This window comes from Dipodomys merriami, unplaced genomic scaffold (genome assembly GCF_024711535.1).
Source record: "Dipodomys merriami isolate MVZ:Mamm:240054 unplaced genomic scaffold, mDipMer1.0.p SCAF_322, whole genome shotgun sequence".
Lineage (NCBI taxonomy): Eukaryota > Metazoa > Chordata > Mammalia > Rodentia > Heteromyidae > Dipodomys > Dipodomys merriami.
Genome location: NW_027204738.1, coordinates 278,939 through 295,264, shown reverse-complemented (window position 1 = coordinate 295,264; position 16,326 = coordinate 278,939). Strand labels below are relative to the sequence as shown.

Sequence of the window (16,326 nt, the reverse complement as noted above, 5' to 3'; positions counted from 1 at the left end):
GGCTGGCTGGTGTCTGAGCGCCGGAGCCCGGCCGCCAGGCAGCGCGGTGGTGGGCGGGGCGGAGGCAGAGGGCCCCGCCCCCTACTGCACACAAGCCCCCCATTCAGCCAGGCCCACCTGGGCAGGCCGGATGCCACGCCACCAGGGGAGGGGAGGGGAGCCCCGCCGCGATTTCTGGCGGCCTCGGAGTTAAAATTATCCTGGGACTGGCGCCGCGCACACACTCACACCTTTCAGCACAGGACAATCAAGAAAGGGTCTTTTCTGTCTGCCGTGGGCCAGCGTGTGGCGGGAAGTCTCCAGTGAAGGGCGCTTTTTAAGGGCAGGGGCACACCCAGACCCAAGCCAAGCCCAGGAAGACGCTGCGGGTCAATCTCCCCCAGCGGGGCCCATGATGCCCCACAGCCTGGTGGCTTTCCAGGAAAGCTCTGGGGCCACAGTCCCGACCCTAACCTAGATTGTGCAGAAGGGCTGTCCTCCCCGCCCCCGCCGGCCCTGGGGCCACACCAGCAGCCACAGTCAGAAGACTGGCACCTGTCCCTGGAGGTGAACCTAGGGGGATGGGTGTGGGGCCTGATGGCCCCAGTGGCTTCAGGGGCTGCTCCTCCCAGCAGGCACTGACTGCGATGGGGGCAGGGGCCTTCAGGGCTCAAATGTACAAGTCACCCAGAGGGCTCATCAGACCTGTAGGCTTGCAGCCCGGGAATGCTGCCTGGGTTATACTCACAGGAACATCAGCTCCCTAGGTGGGTCTCAGAACCTTTGGATGATGGGAATTCATGAGGGAGTAGACAGAAAAGGGGAGTGGTCAGTCAGTGCTGGTGGCTCACGACTGCAAATCTAGCAGAGTACTCTGGAGGCTGAGATCTAAGGATCATGGTTTGAAGCCAGCCCAGACAGGAAAGTCTGGGAGACTCTCATCTCCAATAAAACAGCAAGGGCTGGGAAAGTGGTTCAGTGGTAGAGCACTTGCCTTGTATGCCTGAGGCCCTGGTTTCGATTCCCCAGCACCACATAAGCAAAAAGAAAAAAGCCGGAAGTGGCGCTGTGGCTCAAGTGGTAGAGCACTCGCCTTGAGCTGAAGAGCTGAGGGACAGCGCCCAGGCCCAGAGTTCAAGCCCCACAACCGACAGAAAAAGAAGGAAGGAAGGAAGGAAGGAAGGAAGGAAGGAAGGAAGGAAGGAAGGAAGGAAGGAAGGAAGGAAGGAAGGAAGGAAGGAAGGAAGGAAGGGCTGGGAAGGTAGCTCAGTGGTAGAGCACTTGCCTTGCATGCATGAGACCCTGGGTTTGATTCCTCAGCACCACATAAGCAAAATGAAAAAAGCCGGAAGTGGCACTGTGGCTCAAGTGGTAGAGCGCTAGCCTTGAGCTGAAGAGCTGAGGGACAGCTCCCAGGCCCAGAGTTCAGGCCCCACAACTGGACCCAAAACAAACAAAACCCCCCCAGTAAAACAGCAAGTAGAGTGGTGACCCAAGGAATAGAACGCTAGCCTTGAGCAAGGAGCTCAGGAACAGTGTCCAGGCCCTGAGTTCAAACCCCAGGACTGGCAAAAATAAAGGGAGCGGTAGTAAAATGGCACAAGACTAGGTGGTTCTCCCATCTACAAGGTGGGCTAACACAAGAGACTCTGCCATCAGAGACAGACCCAGCCAGCTGCTCCTGTGCCCTCCTGAGAGGAGTGTGCAGCTGCATACATGCTGGGCTGGGGGAGCCCAGAGCGGTCCTGCTCTTCATCACTGGGTAACACATGCCAGGACAGGCCTGTCTGTGGCCAGGGGGAGTTAGGGGGAGGGGACCAGCCCCTTCCCCTCTCAACTCCAGGGGCAGAAACACAATAGCTCCTCTTGGTCAATCCAATACGGCAAGACGAGGTTTTGGCAGCTCCGTCTACAGCTCCTCCCACTGGGCCCTGGGCCCCACCCCAATGCCCAGCGTGCGGGTGGCAGCGTGCCTGGAGGGGGTGAAGCACACTTGGCCTCCACCTGGTGATGGACACACCGTGCCACAGGCTCTGAGCAGCTCCTCCCCTCCCCGCTTGCAGATCCTCAGGAGTGGGCTGGCCTCTCTCTAGTAGAGCTCACTAAACCAGGCCCGGTAGAACCACCGTCCACTTGTTTGGGGGACACTGCTCCCTGAACCTCAGGGGATCAGATGGGTCATAAGGCCAGCTCTCCCAGTGTTGGGACGGCCCGGTGGCATTGGCACGAGGCCCCGCATGGCCTCATTTTACTTCAAGGGTTGAGACCGCACTGTGCAGACCAGGCCTTGGGTCACACCCATCTCAGTGCTGTTTACCTCCATGGCACAAACGCCACCTGTGAACCAAACCAGAGCAGAGATGCCAAGAGGTCCCACAGCTTCTGGGGCTGGTGGGACATCTGCAGGGACCCTGCCCCACAGGACAGGACCTCCACGGCGACCCCTCCCCTCGGGGGTCCCCAGGCTCCACATCCTTTCACGCTTGTCCCAAGGAACACCACGGCAACCCAAGTCAGGGCAGCTGGAAAGGCCTGGCCTAGATCTGCCGCATCCCAAATAGAGCCTCCAACCCAGCCCTAGAACCCCTGCTCTGCTGCTGCACACTGCCCCAACCAAGCCCCAGGGGCTGTACGCTCCACCACTGCCTCCCAGCCCAGCCCGAGGCAGTGTGCTCCTCCGCTGCGCGCCCCGGAGGCTGCAAGCTCAGGACGTGGGTGCACGCTGGGTGCCGGTCCTGCACCGGCCTCTCCTCGGGGAGGGCAGCACGGACAGGCACTTGGCCCAGGCGCAGCGGCGTGGTGTGCCTCTGGCTGGCCAGGGAACTCCAGAGACCGTTTCCAACATGAGACTAGCTCACAGGCTGCCAAAAAGACAAAGTCAAACGAGTTTATTCAGAAAAGGCCTCGCTTGGCACCAGACTAAGAAAAGAGGCCTTTCCCCCAGGACCCTGGCGTGCCAGTCTCAAGCGCGGGGCTCGGGCCGGGGGCACAGTGAGGTAAGGAGTGTTGGAGGCCTCGGCCTTCCCTGAGGGGCCTCCATCCTTCTGGCGGCCGCTGCAGTGACCACCAGAAGAGACCAGCACTGCTGGGCACCAAGAAGGGACAGCCCTGGCTTCCTGTGCCCAGCTCCTGCAGCAGGGCTGGGCAGGGCCAAGGCGCCCACCCTAAGGCTTTCTGGGCTTGGCAGCTCCCATCCCTGCTGCCTCTTGGGACTCGGCCACAGGGCCTCCCTCAGCGCCAGGGGCCCTCCGCCCCGGCCCGGCCTTGCTCTCTGGGCCCTCAGGGACCCCACTCGGGGCCCGGGGCTGGGCAGGGCCTTCGCCCGCCTCCGCGACCTCCGTGGCATCGCCCCCAGGGCCTTTCTCCACCTTCCTCCGCTTCCGCACCTCCTCAGCAGCAGCGGCCGCCGGGGCAGGGAGGCAAGGCGGCTCGGGCTCGCCGGCCTGCTCGGCGGGGCTCAGGGCACACTCCTCGAGGTTCAGCGCGATTTTCTCCACGTCGGAGGCGCTGTGGGGGCCTGGCTCTCTCGGGGACTGCTCCTGTCTGTTCACCTCCAGCTTCCTCTTCTTGTTCTCTTTGGGGCTCAGAGGCTCACCCTCACCCTCCTGGTCCCCCTCCAGGGCTCCCACACCCTGGGGCTTGGCACTGGGTGGCTGGGGACCCTCGGCCGCCACACCGTCCCCGCCAGTGTCCCTCTCGGGCCCGCAGGAGTGACCCTGGGCGTCGACCTCCTCCGCCTGCTCGGGGCCGGCCGCCGGCAGGGGTGCAGCCGCCGGCAGGGGTGCGGCCGCCGGCAGGGGTGCGGCCGCCGGCAGGGGTGCGGCCGCCGGCAGGGGTGCGGCCTGCGGCTTGAACCGCTGCAGCTTGTGGTGGGGCCCCCACACGAACTTGCAGCGGGGCCGGAAGTGCTCCCACGCGAAGTGCACAAGCTCCCGCCGCTGGCGCCGGCAGCGCACGGCAAACAGGAAGTAGTCCAGGGCGCTCTGGCGCACGCCGGGCAGCTGGTGCCGCACCAGCGTCTCCTCCAGGAAGAAGCGCACCAGCGGCGCCTGGAAGCGCTCCAGGCCCAGCTCGCCCAGCGACTTGAGGATGCGCGTGATGCGCAGGTTGTTGTGGCTGCGGCTGAGAGGGGAGAGGGGTGAGCCCGACTCGGGGCGCTGGGAGGCAAGGTGCACCCCGCGCCAGCGCCACCCCACGCTCATCAAGGACGTCCCTGAGCCCTCAGGAGGCGGCCGGGCCAGCCCCGCCGCACTCTCCACGTCGCCGCCCGCCCTGCAGGCCGGGCCACGGCGCTGAGTTGGTAGCAGAAGGCCAAGGCGTCAGGAAGCCAGGGGCGGGAGGCTGCCCTCACCAGTTGAGGTTGTGGAAGCGCTGCTGGTAGTTGTGGGCGCGGCGCACGGCACCCGTGCTGCGGTCCTCAAGCTGGATCCCGTAGAAGCCCAGCATGAGCTCGTAGGCCCGGATTAGCCGCTCCGTGACCTCTCTGGAGCTTTTGAATGCCTGGAAAACACCCCAGGAAGCTCAGGGGCCTCCCTGGACCACCAATTCCTGGGTGGCCATGTGGTTAGATGACACCCATTGGGTCCTGACTCCGTCTCTTCGGGTAAAGTCCCCTGCTCTAGCCCACGCTGCTGTCACCCTGCCAGCCCCAAGCTGAGGGAAGGGTGGCTCTTGTGAACCTGCTGTCAGAGCCCCAGGGCTCCCCTCCTCAGGCAGCCGCAGGACACAGAGCACACGAGGACCTGTGCAGAGCAGGGTACCACATGGGGGGGGGCCCAAGGAAGTGCCAGACCCCTGCCCTTCCTGCGCCCCCTGCTGGCCTGGTAGAGCTCACCTGGACCTCTGTGAGCGTGAGGGGCTTGGCATGCCAGTTCACTCCCGGTTCCCGCAGAGGGAAGAGCCTGTGAGGAAAGGAGGGCTGTGACCAGCGGTCAGCGTCCAGCACGCCGGCTCCTGCTGGCCCAGTGGCCCACTCAGGCCTCACGGCTGGGCTCTAGGGGCCGGTTGGTGTCTGGCGTCTGCACATGAGGAAGAGGGCGGAGGGGCCTAGGAGAAGTCAGCCAGCCTCCGCAGGGTGACTCCCGAGACCTTCGTGGCAAGGCCCCCGGGAGCCGTCCAGGGCAGCACACACTGTGCTTCTGTGGGGCAACATGTCCATCCTGAGGGTGAAGGTGGTGGCCTGGCTCGAGCCGACTCAGAGGGACATGGCCCCGGTCAGACGGCGTCTGCTGCCGTCCCCACCCGGCAAGCCCACCGGCGGCCTCTCCCTAGCCCTGGGTCATCTCAGCTCCCCGGTGAGGCCTGCTGAGAAGGAAAGGTCAAGGCTCCATTGGCGTTCGCGGTGCTGTAGAGCCTGGCGGTGCCACCCAACGGGGTGCAGGTGTTATCTGTCCCGTGCACGTCAGCTTCCAGCAAGGACAAAATGCCCAGTGCACAACACAGGCACCAGGAGGCCAGGGCACGGCCCGGAGCAGCCTGCTGCCCGCGACCTGGCCCACGCCGCCCACTCACCACTGGATGTAGGAGTGATTATCCTCAAGCACGTCATAGTTGTCCTTCCACTGCTGAAGAATGTTCTCGATGACACAACCTGGAAGCCCCACGGGACAATCAGCGCAGACACCACTCAACAGGGTTTAGGGGACAGTGCTGTCCAGAAAACGGTGTACCGTACGGCTTCTAGAATACTTAAGGCTCAGTAGGACTGTCCACACCTCACCTGACATACCCTCACCAGCTCTGTGTGCCCAGGCTACCTCCTGAAGAGAGAACCCAGACCCACAATGCTGAAGCAATCCTAAGCAGGAGCCAGGAAGCCCTCTGGGAAAGTTCTGTTGGTCCCAGACTCAGCTCTGCTTGTCTCCCCTAAGCACGGCTGGGCACGGAACTCTGTCCTCCAACAGAAGCACAGCAGAACCCGGCCCAAGAACAGGCGCTAGAGCAGGTGGGCCTGTGTCTGCGACGGCAGACCTGTGCTTTGGGTCACAGTAAGAGCTCCGATGGTCTCGGGTAAGGGCCAAGAGACGTGGCACTTTAATCTCAGCTTGCATGCCATAAGATGCTAGGTTTTCTACTACCACTTAAAGCACCACAGCCGTCCCGGCACGCTGTGTAGGGGCTGCTTCTGGAAAGGCTGCCGCCACTCATCTCCCACCTCTCTCTGCGAACCAGGAGTTCAAACCTCGAGTCCCTTGGCCGCCCCCAGGGGGCGCAGTGGGGCCATTTAAAAGCCACCTCCAGTGCTCAGGAACAGGCCAGACCCAGAAGAGAGCGCGTGGCGGCAGCTGAGGGGTAGGTACCGTTTGGCTGGAAGGGGATGTCATTTTTGTAGAAACTCAGGTTGGACATGTCACCATTGCAGTCTCGTTCTTCCAAATCCTGAAGTCAGAAAAGGGAGATGGTGGGTACTGTTTAGAAGCAGGGTCCCAAGGGAGACCCTCTGTTCACACTCCGTGGTCATTGGGGGTGAAGGTCTGCAGGCCCCGGGGCCTCAAGACCTGCAAATCCAGCCCCGGTTCCTCACTCTGCTGGGGAGGGAAGGCGCAGAGCGCCATCCTGCTCTGTGGCCTAAAGAGCCCAGGGCTCAAGTCTGTGAGGCTGCCGGCAGCAGCGTGCCTCCGGTCCTCTGATCTGCACCAGGACGGGCGCTGCTGCTGAGGCAGGGCAGGGCGGAAGCTGGGCTCTGCCTGGGGGCACACCCTTGAGCCCAAGGACCAGCCAGGCTCCAACAGGACAAGGGACACGGCTGATGGAAGACTGTCTCCGGCAGGCTGCGGAACCTACCGGGTAGTTGTGCCGGTACCTTCGCATGTCCTGCATGGCCCGCCAGTTGCGCGACCCTGCCGTCCTGGACTGGGAAGAGAACAAACAGGATGAGGCTCCAGTGAAGCCCCTCAGTGAACCCCCAATCTGCTGAGAACATCATGGCCTGAGCCAGTGGCCAATGAGTATCTTTAAGGGGAAGATCCTTTCCACGGTTCTTCCCCCAACTCCCCTCCCAGTTTTTCCCATGGGGTCCCACTGGGCAGATCTAAACCCTAGTGAAGCACTCCCCCCGACTCTTCCATAGAACCAGAGGGTCTGAGTGCCAGGCTTGCTTCTCAGGTGGCTGGGCCAGTGCGCCCGCTGCATACTCCCCTGGGCTGATGTCTGCAAGGCTTCTGTGCCCCAAGCCCCAGTTCCCCGCTCACTCCAGCCTCAGCTCCTCACATCCAGGGTCGCCGAATCCTACAGTACTTCCTCTTACACTGTGCTCTAACTTCTCACCAGACTGTGTTCCCAAGGGAAGCCACTTGCTGCCTACGGCTCAGGAGACATGGGAGGCCCTTCCCTCTCAAACCCGGGCTTCTCACTGACAAGATGGGAGGTGGAAAAGGCCCCGCACCTCCTGGCCTCCAGCCCTGTGTGAGGCTGGCCTTTTGGCCATTTCAGTGTTTCCCTGCTGCTCTGCATCCCTTCGGCCTTGGTCCACACTGGTGGAGCTCCCAGGGTCCCGAGAAGGGTCAGAGGCAAGAGGTAACAAGCACATCAGGGAAACTATTCTGAGGGTGCGGAGCAGAGCTCCGCCGTGCAGGGCAGCTGCTGCGAGACAAAGGTCCCAGGCAGTCAGCTCCTCCGGTCCTAGGACATGGCGGGTTCCAGGGATTAAGAGAACACTGGGTCCGAGGCTCTGGGTCTCGGGGTTCCTCTGCCTAACTGTGAAGTCGGAGCCAGCGGGTGAGGCCCTGGAGCCCAGACCAGGACCGGCAGACAGACACTGACACTCGGCAGAGGCCGGCCCTGCCTCCTGGCCGGTGCGCTGCGGGCAGGGCTGGACCAGCTTCTTCAGGGTGGAGAGGCTGCAGAGCCTGCGCCCGCCTGTCCTGGAGCACTCCCGCAGGCGGCTGTGCTGAGGGTCGGCCCGAGAATCCACGCTGGTTCTCGGCCCCGGGCACTGTGGGTGGGCAGAGACCCCATCCCAGGACACAGTTCCGACCCCAGGCGCCCTCCGGGCCCGCCGGGTCCCCTAGAACCGGGGCACAGCAGCACCGCACAGACGGTGACCGGCCGCTACCGGGGGCCGGGAGGCCGCGGGAGGCGCGGCGAGGACGGCCGCAGAGCGGCCCGCGGCGGCCGGCGCGCAGGTTTCCGGAGGGAAGGCTCCCGGGCCGCAGGGGCCCCGCCGCGGCCCCGCCCGCGCCGTGCGGTGCGCGGGGCTCGTGCGGGCCCGGGCCCGGCGGGCCGCACCGGCGACGCGGCGCCCCCGAGGCGCGGGGCGCGGAGCCGCGCCGACGTCACCGCGCGCGGCCCCGCCCGGGGGTCCGGGGAGCCCGGGGTGCCGGGGCCCGGGGCCGGCCGACGGCGGGGCCTTCCCGCCCGACGCGCCGCGCGGGGGTCGGCGCCCCTTCCCGCTCCGCCCGGGCCGCACCTGGAGCGCGCCGGCCTGCGCGGCCCGCGGCCCGTCCCCGTCCTCGTCCTCGTCCCCCGCGTCCGCGTCTCCCTCCAGGCCGTCCTCGGCGTCCTCGTCCTCCTCCCAGGTGGAGTCGCAGTCCAGGTCGTCCATGCTGGGCGGCGGCGGACCCCCGGGACCACTCGGCGGAAGCGAAACTGAAACGGGAGGAAGCGCGGGGGCGGGGCGAGCCAGAGGGGCGGGGCCTGAGCTGCCGGGCCCTGAGCCCGGGGCGGGCGCGGGTGGGCGGGGCCTGAGCCCACGGGAGGGGTCTGAGCTCCCGGGGGGCGGGGCCTGAGCCGCGGGGCCCGAAGAGAATTGGCGAGGCCTGAACCCTGGGCGGGATGGGCGGGGCCTGAGCCCGCGGGAGGGGTGGGGAGAGGCGGGGCCAGCACGCGGGGGCGTGGCCTGAGCTCTCGCGGGCGGGAGCGGGCGGGGATATGGGCGGGGCCTGGGTTCTAATCTCCGCCCATGCCCGTCCCCGAGTCGGCCTGGCCCGCCCTGCCGGGACCCCGCCCACCCTCCTCGAGGGCCGGGGTCCCCCACGATCCTCCCCGGCCTGCCCTCAGAGGGAAGCACCCCAGGGCTCCTGTGGAGCCCGCAGCGCCCCGACCCGTCCCCATGACCCCGGGAGGCCGCCGGCCCGCCTCCTGACCCCCGCGGAGTTCACACGCACCCCGAGGTCACTCTCCGGAGGGGGAGCTGCGTCCCGTGCGGGGCGTGCAGGCCGCGGCTCCCGCAGGCCGCCAGGCCTCCCTGGGGCCGGCCCCGGTCCAGCGCAGCTGCTCCCGCCGGCGCCGGCAGTCCTAGTGCTCAGGAGGCCGAGATCCGAGAACCCCGGTTCGAAGCCAGCCCTGGCAGAAAAATCTGGAAACCTTGATCTCCAGAGAACCACCTGAAAACGGAAGCGGTGGTGTGGATCGAAGCGGTAGAGTCGAGTCGGCCTTGAGTGAAAAAGCCCAGGGTCAGCGCCGGCCTGGAGTTCGAGCCCCGCGGCTGACGAAAAGTAACAAGCAAAGAAGGAAAGGGTATCTACGTGCAGAACCGTGAACTAGACTGCAGCTGGACGGGCGGCAGCCCTGCCCCGGCAAAGGGGGGTGCGGAGATAGCTGTCGGAATGGGGGCACTCGGGGTGAGTAAAAGGTCCCCCACTGCCGTAGAAAGCAGAAAGACCCTGCAGTGCACCAGCGGTGCCACCCAGAGGACGCGCCGCGCTGCCAGCCCCAGAGTTGTCCCAGACCCGCAGAGTCCCTCAGGAGCTTTGCAGCCCTGCGGTGCAGCAAAGCCTTGGTGCTGCAGGCCACCCCTGGAGGGAGATGGGCTCAGGTGGGCTGAGGTCACAGCTGTCTGTAGATGCACAAGTGCATTCTCCCACGTGCTCCCCACTCCTGATCAGCATTTATCCACTGCGGCTGTGAGCACAGGAGCCCACTCCTCCTCGGTCATTCGGGCCAGATAGAAAGGGAAACGCACACCAGCTGGAGGGGCAGCTTCTCCCTGGTGGCCAGTGCACACTTGATCCTGCTTTATTTTTTTTTTTTTTGGTGGTGGGGGAGGTCGTCGTGGGGCCTGAACTCTGGGCCTGGGCGCTGTCCCTCAGCTCTTCAGCTCAAGGCTAGCTAGATTCTACCACTTGATCCACAGCACCACTTCTGGCTTTTTTTTTTTTGGGTCCGGTTGTGGGGCCTGAACTCTGGGCCTGGGCGCTGTCCCTCAGCTCTTCAGCTCAAGGCTAGCGCTCTACCACTTGATCCACAGTGCCACTTCTGGCTTTTTTCTTTTTGCTTATGTGGTGCTGAGGAATTGAACCCAGGGCCTCACGCATGCAAGGCAAGCACTCTACCACTAGCCACCTTCCCAGCCCTTGATCCCTGCTTTGAGACTCAGGTCTACCACTGGGAACAGATGGTAAGCCTGTGGGGGGGGGGGGGGAGTGGAATGACCAGGGAGGTGGCCTGAGCTGTTGAGTTGGGTGCACTGCTCTGAACCCCATCTGGAAAGGGCCACTTTTAGGACATGACAACATGCTAGGAAGGTCTCCATATAATGACTTTGTTTCCGGTAATTTTGCTGCTCCTCTAGAAGCAGGTGTCACATACAGCCCCAGGGTTCCTCAGGAGAGGCCCAGAGTGCTGAGCACACAGCTCAGAGCTCCAGTTCTTCAGCCCTGTGAATCACAGGAGCTTCTAAAGTGTCCCTGTAGGTGCTCCCGGTCACGCGTGTTCTGGTACTGAGGAAGGCCAGGTGGGCAGTGTGACCCTGTGAGAAGACATGTGTGCCCAGGAGAGACCCAGCTCCTTCCCACTCCCTCAGACGCAGAGCTGCAAGCAGCTGTCCTGCTGGACGCAGGGCTCAACCCCTAGTCCCATCCAAGGAATTATAAAGAACCATCTAGAAAAGGGGCCCACCCTACTCAGCTTCTTAGTGAGCTGTGTCCACAGGTAAGTTTCCAGTACTTGGAAGCCAGAGCCACCAACTGCCTGTCCAGGACTGATGGCAGCAGCAGACCAGCCTGAGGCCTGATGGGAATTTTTTTTTTTTTCCAAGTCCTGGGGCTTGAACTCAGGGCCTGGGCACTGTCCTTGAGCTTCTTTTGCTCAAGGCTAGTGCTCTGCCCCTTGCGCCACAGTGCCACTTCCAGCCTTTTCTGTGTATGTGGTACTGAGGAAGCGCTCTTCCACTAAGCCACGTTGCCATGTTCCCAGCCCCCCATGGGCAGTTTCTTATCACTCACGACAGTCGATGGGCAGGATGTTAAGATGGCTAGGTACTAGTGGCTCATGCCTGCAATCCTAGTTAGGCTGAAATCTGGGGAGCTTGGTTTGAAGCAAGCCAGGAGAGTCCATGGGCCTCTTATCTCCAACTAACCCTCAAAAAGCCAGAAATGGAGCTGTGGCTCAAGGGTTAGAGCACTAGTCTTGAGCACAAAAGGTCAAGGACAATGCCTAGGCCCGGAGTTCAAGCCCCAGGAACTACGTGCGTGTGCACACACACACAAAAACAAGATTTCAAGATGGAGGTGTGAATGTGGCAGCACAGTCATGTCTGTTCATCCACCCGATTGGAACAGCAGCAGTCTCTGGTGGAATTCCAGGAGTAACCAGTCTCCAAAGCCTGGCAAGAAGTGCTTAGCAACATCAAGTAGCCATTCTGGACTTCCTGTTTGCACACTGCATTAAGCGATGTTAAATCATCTAAGTGAGCTCCTTGACTATACAGTGGAAAGCAAAACAAAACTTCTCAGACTGCAGAACACACACACAAAAAACCAACTTAACCTACTTTGGTATTAAAGCCACACAACTCCAGGTCAACTCTGCACTTTTAATGTTCTGCAGTCAAATGAAAGTGTACTTCAACCAGCACTGCGTCCTCTCTCGTAGTCTTCTTGCAGGTTACTAGAATTACAAAAATAACCGCTACAAATTTCTGTTTCTGGCATATAAAAACTGAGCAAAAAGTATCTCAGTAGTTGTTACCTTAAAACAAAACATCTCAGGAAAAATACAACACAGGTTTAACATTTGCAGTACTTTCTCATATAAAACACTAGCAAAATAGGTTTCTTAAAAAATTAAATAACGAAGTACCAACCAAATTATATACAACATTACAGTACAAGTGAATGAGGCAAAAATCCAGTTCTGTTCCCCAGTGGGGAGGGAGGCCACCCAGGGCGGTGTGGTGGCATCCACGCACGCTCTCGTTCCGCGGATGTCGGTGCAGAGGAGCCGCAGAGGGCCAAGCAGATGCAGAGGCCGGGTGCGCAGGAAGACAGTGAGGATGGCAGTTTATTGCTTGGGACTCCTGGTCTTCTGGCTACGTTCCCCCGCTCCCCTCCTCGCAGAGTGGTGGCCAGTCAGGAGAAAATACAAGATGGCTTCAGGAGCCTCACCATCTGTGTGCATCTCTCCTGACTGTTGGGGTTCATCGGGGCCTCCATGACTTGGTGGGACCCACACAGGCGCCCCTCTGGATGGCCACATTCCCCAGGGGCCCCCGGGCAGGCAGCAAGGACCGCAGCGTCAGCGTTCTCCCGCGCTGCCAGTGGCTATGTTCGGCGCCGCTTGGCGGCGCTGGGGCTGGAGGGGTTACTATTTGCAGTCAGGACTTTGTCGGTGACCCGGCTGCGCTTCCGTTTGTCCGCCCCTTCTTTGCACCCCAAGTCTGAGGAGTTCTTCTCCTTGTCTTTGCTGGATTTTTCTAATGCCTTTCCCAAGCTCCCTGAAGATGAAAAAACTGAGAAACAAAATCATTTGATGAAAACAAAGCGTACAGAGTCTCATGTCATCTTCCTGTTCAGTTAGAAAGCCTGCCCTCTACAAGTGGCCCTCTGAGCCCAGGGGCGTCCCTAGGCTTGAGCCTGGCACAGACATGGCCCCAGACTCCAGGCTTGGCCATAATGCCAAGGGGAGGGGTGGTGGCGGCTGTGGCTATGGCAGTGCGTCTGTATGGGGATGCTTGGCGTGACCTCTGCCGGGCGTGACCTGGAAACCCTAGGTGGCCTGACCACCTCTGCTGTGGGGGTGGGGGAGGCGGGGAGGACCCCTGGTATGGGGAGATGGGAGGCAGAGGGGAGGTGGGGAGCCCCTCTGCTATGGTGTAGGAGGTAGGGAGCCCTCTGGTGTGGGGTGGGGAGTCCTCTGGTGTGGTGTGGGGAGTCCTCTGGTGAGGTGTGGGGTGGGGAGTCCTCTGGTGAGGTGTGGGGAGTCCTCTGGTGAGGTGTGGGGTGGGGAGTCCTCTGGTGTGGGGTGGGGAGTCCTCTGGTGTGGGGTGGGGTGGGGAGTCCTCTGGTGTGGGGTGGGGAGTCCTCTGGGGTGGGGTGGGGAGCCCTCTGGTGTGAGGTGGGGAGTCCTCTGGTGTGGGGTGGGGTGGGGAGCCCTCTGGTGTGAGGTGGGGAGTCCTCTGGTATGAGGTGGGGAGTCCTCTGGTGTGGGGTGGGGAGTTCTCTGGTGTGGGGTGGGGAGTTCTCTGGTGTGGGGTGGGGAGCCCTCTGGTGTGAGGTGGGGAGTTCTCTGGTGTGAGGTGGGGAGTCCTCTGGTATGAGGTGGGGAGCCCTCTGGTGTGGGGTGGGGAGTCCTCTGGTGTGGGGTGGGGTGGGGAGTCCTCTGGGGTGGTGTGGTGTGGGGTGGGGAGCCCTCTGGTGTGGGGTGGGGAGTCCTCTGGTGTGGGGTGGGGTGGGGAGTCCTCTGGGGTGGTGTGGTGTGGGGTGGGGAGTCCTCTGGTATGAGGTGGGGAGTCCTCTGGTGTGAGGTGGGGAGCCCTCTGGTGTGGGGTGGGGAGTCCTCTGGTGTGGGGTGGGGAGTCCTCTGGTGTGGGGTGGGGAGTCCTCTGGGGTGGGGTGGGGTGGGGAGTCCTCTGGGGTGGGGTGGGGAGTCCTCTGGGGTGGGGTGGGGGGAGGCAGGGCATGCCTCTGGTGTGGGGAAGGGACAGGAGCACCGTGCTCACCATCATCAGCCCCGCTGTGGGGGTCCACATCTTCCTTCATCTCCTCTTTCACCTCTTCCTCAATGAGCACTTTTCCTGTGGAGGAGACAGCTGACGTTCACTGGAAACGCACGGTGCTGGCCGGCGCTGGGGGACGGTCGGGCCAGGACTGCTTCTGACTCTCGCTGCCCACACAAGCCTCGGCGTCCATCAGGAGATGGCGTCCGTCACAAGACGGCATCCATCATGAGACTGCTCTCCAGCAGAGCCCCCCATCCTGCGGGTGCCAAGGCCGCCCAGGTGCAGGCGCACAGGGTCTCCGTGGGACCCCCACACTCCCACCCGGCGCCCACGTGGCCTTTTCCACGCCCAGGCCGGACCCGGGCCCATGCTCACCTTCTCGGACCTCCTGAATGATTTCTTCCGGAAGGACGAAGTTCCTCTCTGGATTCGGGAAGGGAAGAATTTCAGATTCATGCTGATGCACACAGTGTTTTGTATTTTCAAGAAGAAAGAAAAAGTGTTATCTGGTCAGTAACGTGGCACGGCAGGGCTAAGGGTGTGGCTCAGAAGGTGCAGCGTCTTCCTGCCCGGCGTGAGGCTGAGTTCACCTTCCATCAGAAAAAAAATGTACAGAGGACCCAAGGCTAAGTATGAAAATTCTGTTCCTACTCGTGGAAGTGAGCATGCAGAGACCGGGCTGTGCCAGCCCTGAAACAGCAGAAGCCCTGCTGACCCCCACACAGCTCCTGAGCAGGCGCAGCAAGCAAAGCCTGCAGTCCCCACCCACTCCATCCCCTGGAGCACCTGCCACCTGTGAGCCCCCACCTCCGTGGGGAGGGGCTCATCTGATTGGTGGGACTCAGATCTAGGATCCCCTTCCACCCACCCGCCTTTTGGGGCTCCTGACTCTTGTCTCGTGGCAGCTGCTTCTCCCTGAGGTCTCAGCCCACACTGGTCTCCCTGGAGACTTGCTGGCCACCATCAATCAATCCAAAGTGGACTTCCTGACCTTCACCAGCCCTGTCCCCAGCCTGCTTTCCTAACATCTGGTGAGCTCTGGGTCTCTGCTGCTGGCTGCGTCTGACCTGACCTTCCTCCTCCCTGCGGCCCACGCAGGAGGTGGGGGTCCAGCTCACCAGGGCCTGCATGTCATACATAGTGCTCAGGTGGTCCCAGATGACCTTGGATGGGACCTGCCGACCGATGTTCTGGCTGAACTTGTCTCGGATACAAATCATGTGGAAGTGTCGGTTCACTCCTGCGGGAGGGAAACAGGACGACAGATCAGGAGGGTGGGAGAAGTGGGGGGGGGGGAGGAGGCAGGGAAGGGCGGAGCTGGGAGAGGTAAAGGGCGTGGGGCAGAGGGCAGAGGCCAGGAGGGGTCTCTGGGCCAAGGGGAGGATCTCAGGGAAGAGGAGGCAGGGGCACGGGCCCCAGGGGTGGCCGGGCGGGGGCTGGGGAGGGCAGGAGGCACAGGGCCGCGGGGGGGGGGGGTGTCCCAGGGCCGCGGGGGTGTCCCAGGGCCGCGGGGGGGTGTCCCAGGGCCGCGGGGGGGTCCCAGGGCCGCGGGGGGGTGTCCCAGGGCCGCGGGGGGGGTCCCAGGGCCGCGGGGGATCCCAGGGCCGCGGGGGGGTCCCAGGGCCGCGGGGGGGGTCCCAGGGCCGCGGGGGGGGTCCCAGGGCCGCGGGGGGTCCCAGGGCCGCGGGGGGTCCCAGGGCCGCGGGGGGGTCCCAGGGCCGCGGGGGGGGTTCCAGCGCGGGGGGGGTCCCAGGGCCGCGGGGGGGTCCCAGGGCCGCGGGGGGGGGTTCCAGCGCGGGGGGGGTCCCAGGGCCGCGGGGGGGGTCCCAGGGCCGCGGGGGGGGGGGTCCAGCGCGGAGGGGTCCCAGGGCCGCGGGGGGGGTCCAGCGCGGGGGAGGGGCCGCGGGCCCCGGGGGCGGGGAGCGCGGGAAGGCGGGCGGGGCCGCGGCGGGCCGCCGGCTCCGGAACGCCCGGGGAGCCGGCCCGGCCCCGCCCTCCGCCGGTTGCGGCCGCCCCGCCCGCACGCGGGTCCGCGGCCGCCGGCGCTCACCGACGGGCTTGTGGCCCAGCATGGCGTGGAAGAGGCACACCTCCACCTCGGGGCTCCACACCACCGTCTCCTCCGCGGGGCTGGTGGCCGCCTCCCCGGGGCCCTTGTCGCCCGGGGCGCCCCCGCCGCCCACCTCGGCCTCTCCCATGGCCGCCGGCGAGCGACCCGCGCCCGGCACCAGCAGGCGCGGCCACGGCTCCGCGCAGGCGCACTCGCGGCGGCGGGCGCGCGCTCGGCCCGCCCCCACGCGCCGCGAGTGCGCAGGCGCGGCGGGACCGGCTTCCGGCGCGCGCCGCAGCGCCCCCGGCGGCCGGGTTCGGCGCTGCGGCGCGCGGGGTTGGGGGGCGAGAGCGGCGGCGGCGTTAAAACTTCCGGGAAGACGAAGCCGGCGTCGGAGCCCGGCGCGCGGTGCGGCGGTGGG

General features: G+C 63.9%; 2 protein-coding genes across 2 annotated transcripts; both read right to left on the bottom strand.

The window, feature by feature from the left end:
- Positions 1–2,833: 2,833 nt before the first annotated feature.
- On the bottom strand, positions 2,834–8,571 carry LOC138841552 (opioid growth factor receptor-like). The gene is made up of 7 exons (XM_070042274.1): positions 8,387–8,571; positions 6,763–6,831; positions 6,279–6,357; positions 5,491–5,569; positions 4,814–4,880; positions 4,331–4,479; positions 2,834–4,101 (listed from the first exon to the last, which is right to left on the bottom strand). The coding sequence occupies exons 1-7, from the start codon at positions 8,519–8,521 to the stop codon at positions 3,144–3,146; spliced, it is 1,536 nt and encodes a 511-aa protein (XP_069898375.1). The 5' UTR covers positions 8,522–8,571; the 3' UTR covers positions 2,834–3,143.
- Positions 8,572–11,717: 3,146 nt separating this feature from the next.
- On the bottom strand, positions 11,718–16,093 carry LOC138841559 (MRG/MORF4L-binding protein). Its single transcript, XM_070042280.1, has 5 exons — positions 15,906–16,093; positions 14,974–15,095; positions 14,231–14,312; positions 13,856–13,930; positions 11,718–12,646 (listed from the first exon to the last, which is right to left on the bottom strand). The coding sequence occupies exons 1-5, from the start codon at positions 16,051–16,053 to the stop codon at positions 12,459–12,461; spliced, it is 615 nt and encodes a 204-aa protein (XP_069898381.1). The 5' UTR covers positions 16,054–16,093; the 3' UTR covers positions 11,718–12,458.
- Between the last annotated feature and the right edge of the window lie 233 nt (positions 16,094–16,326).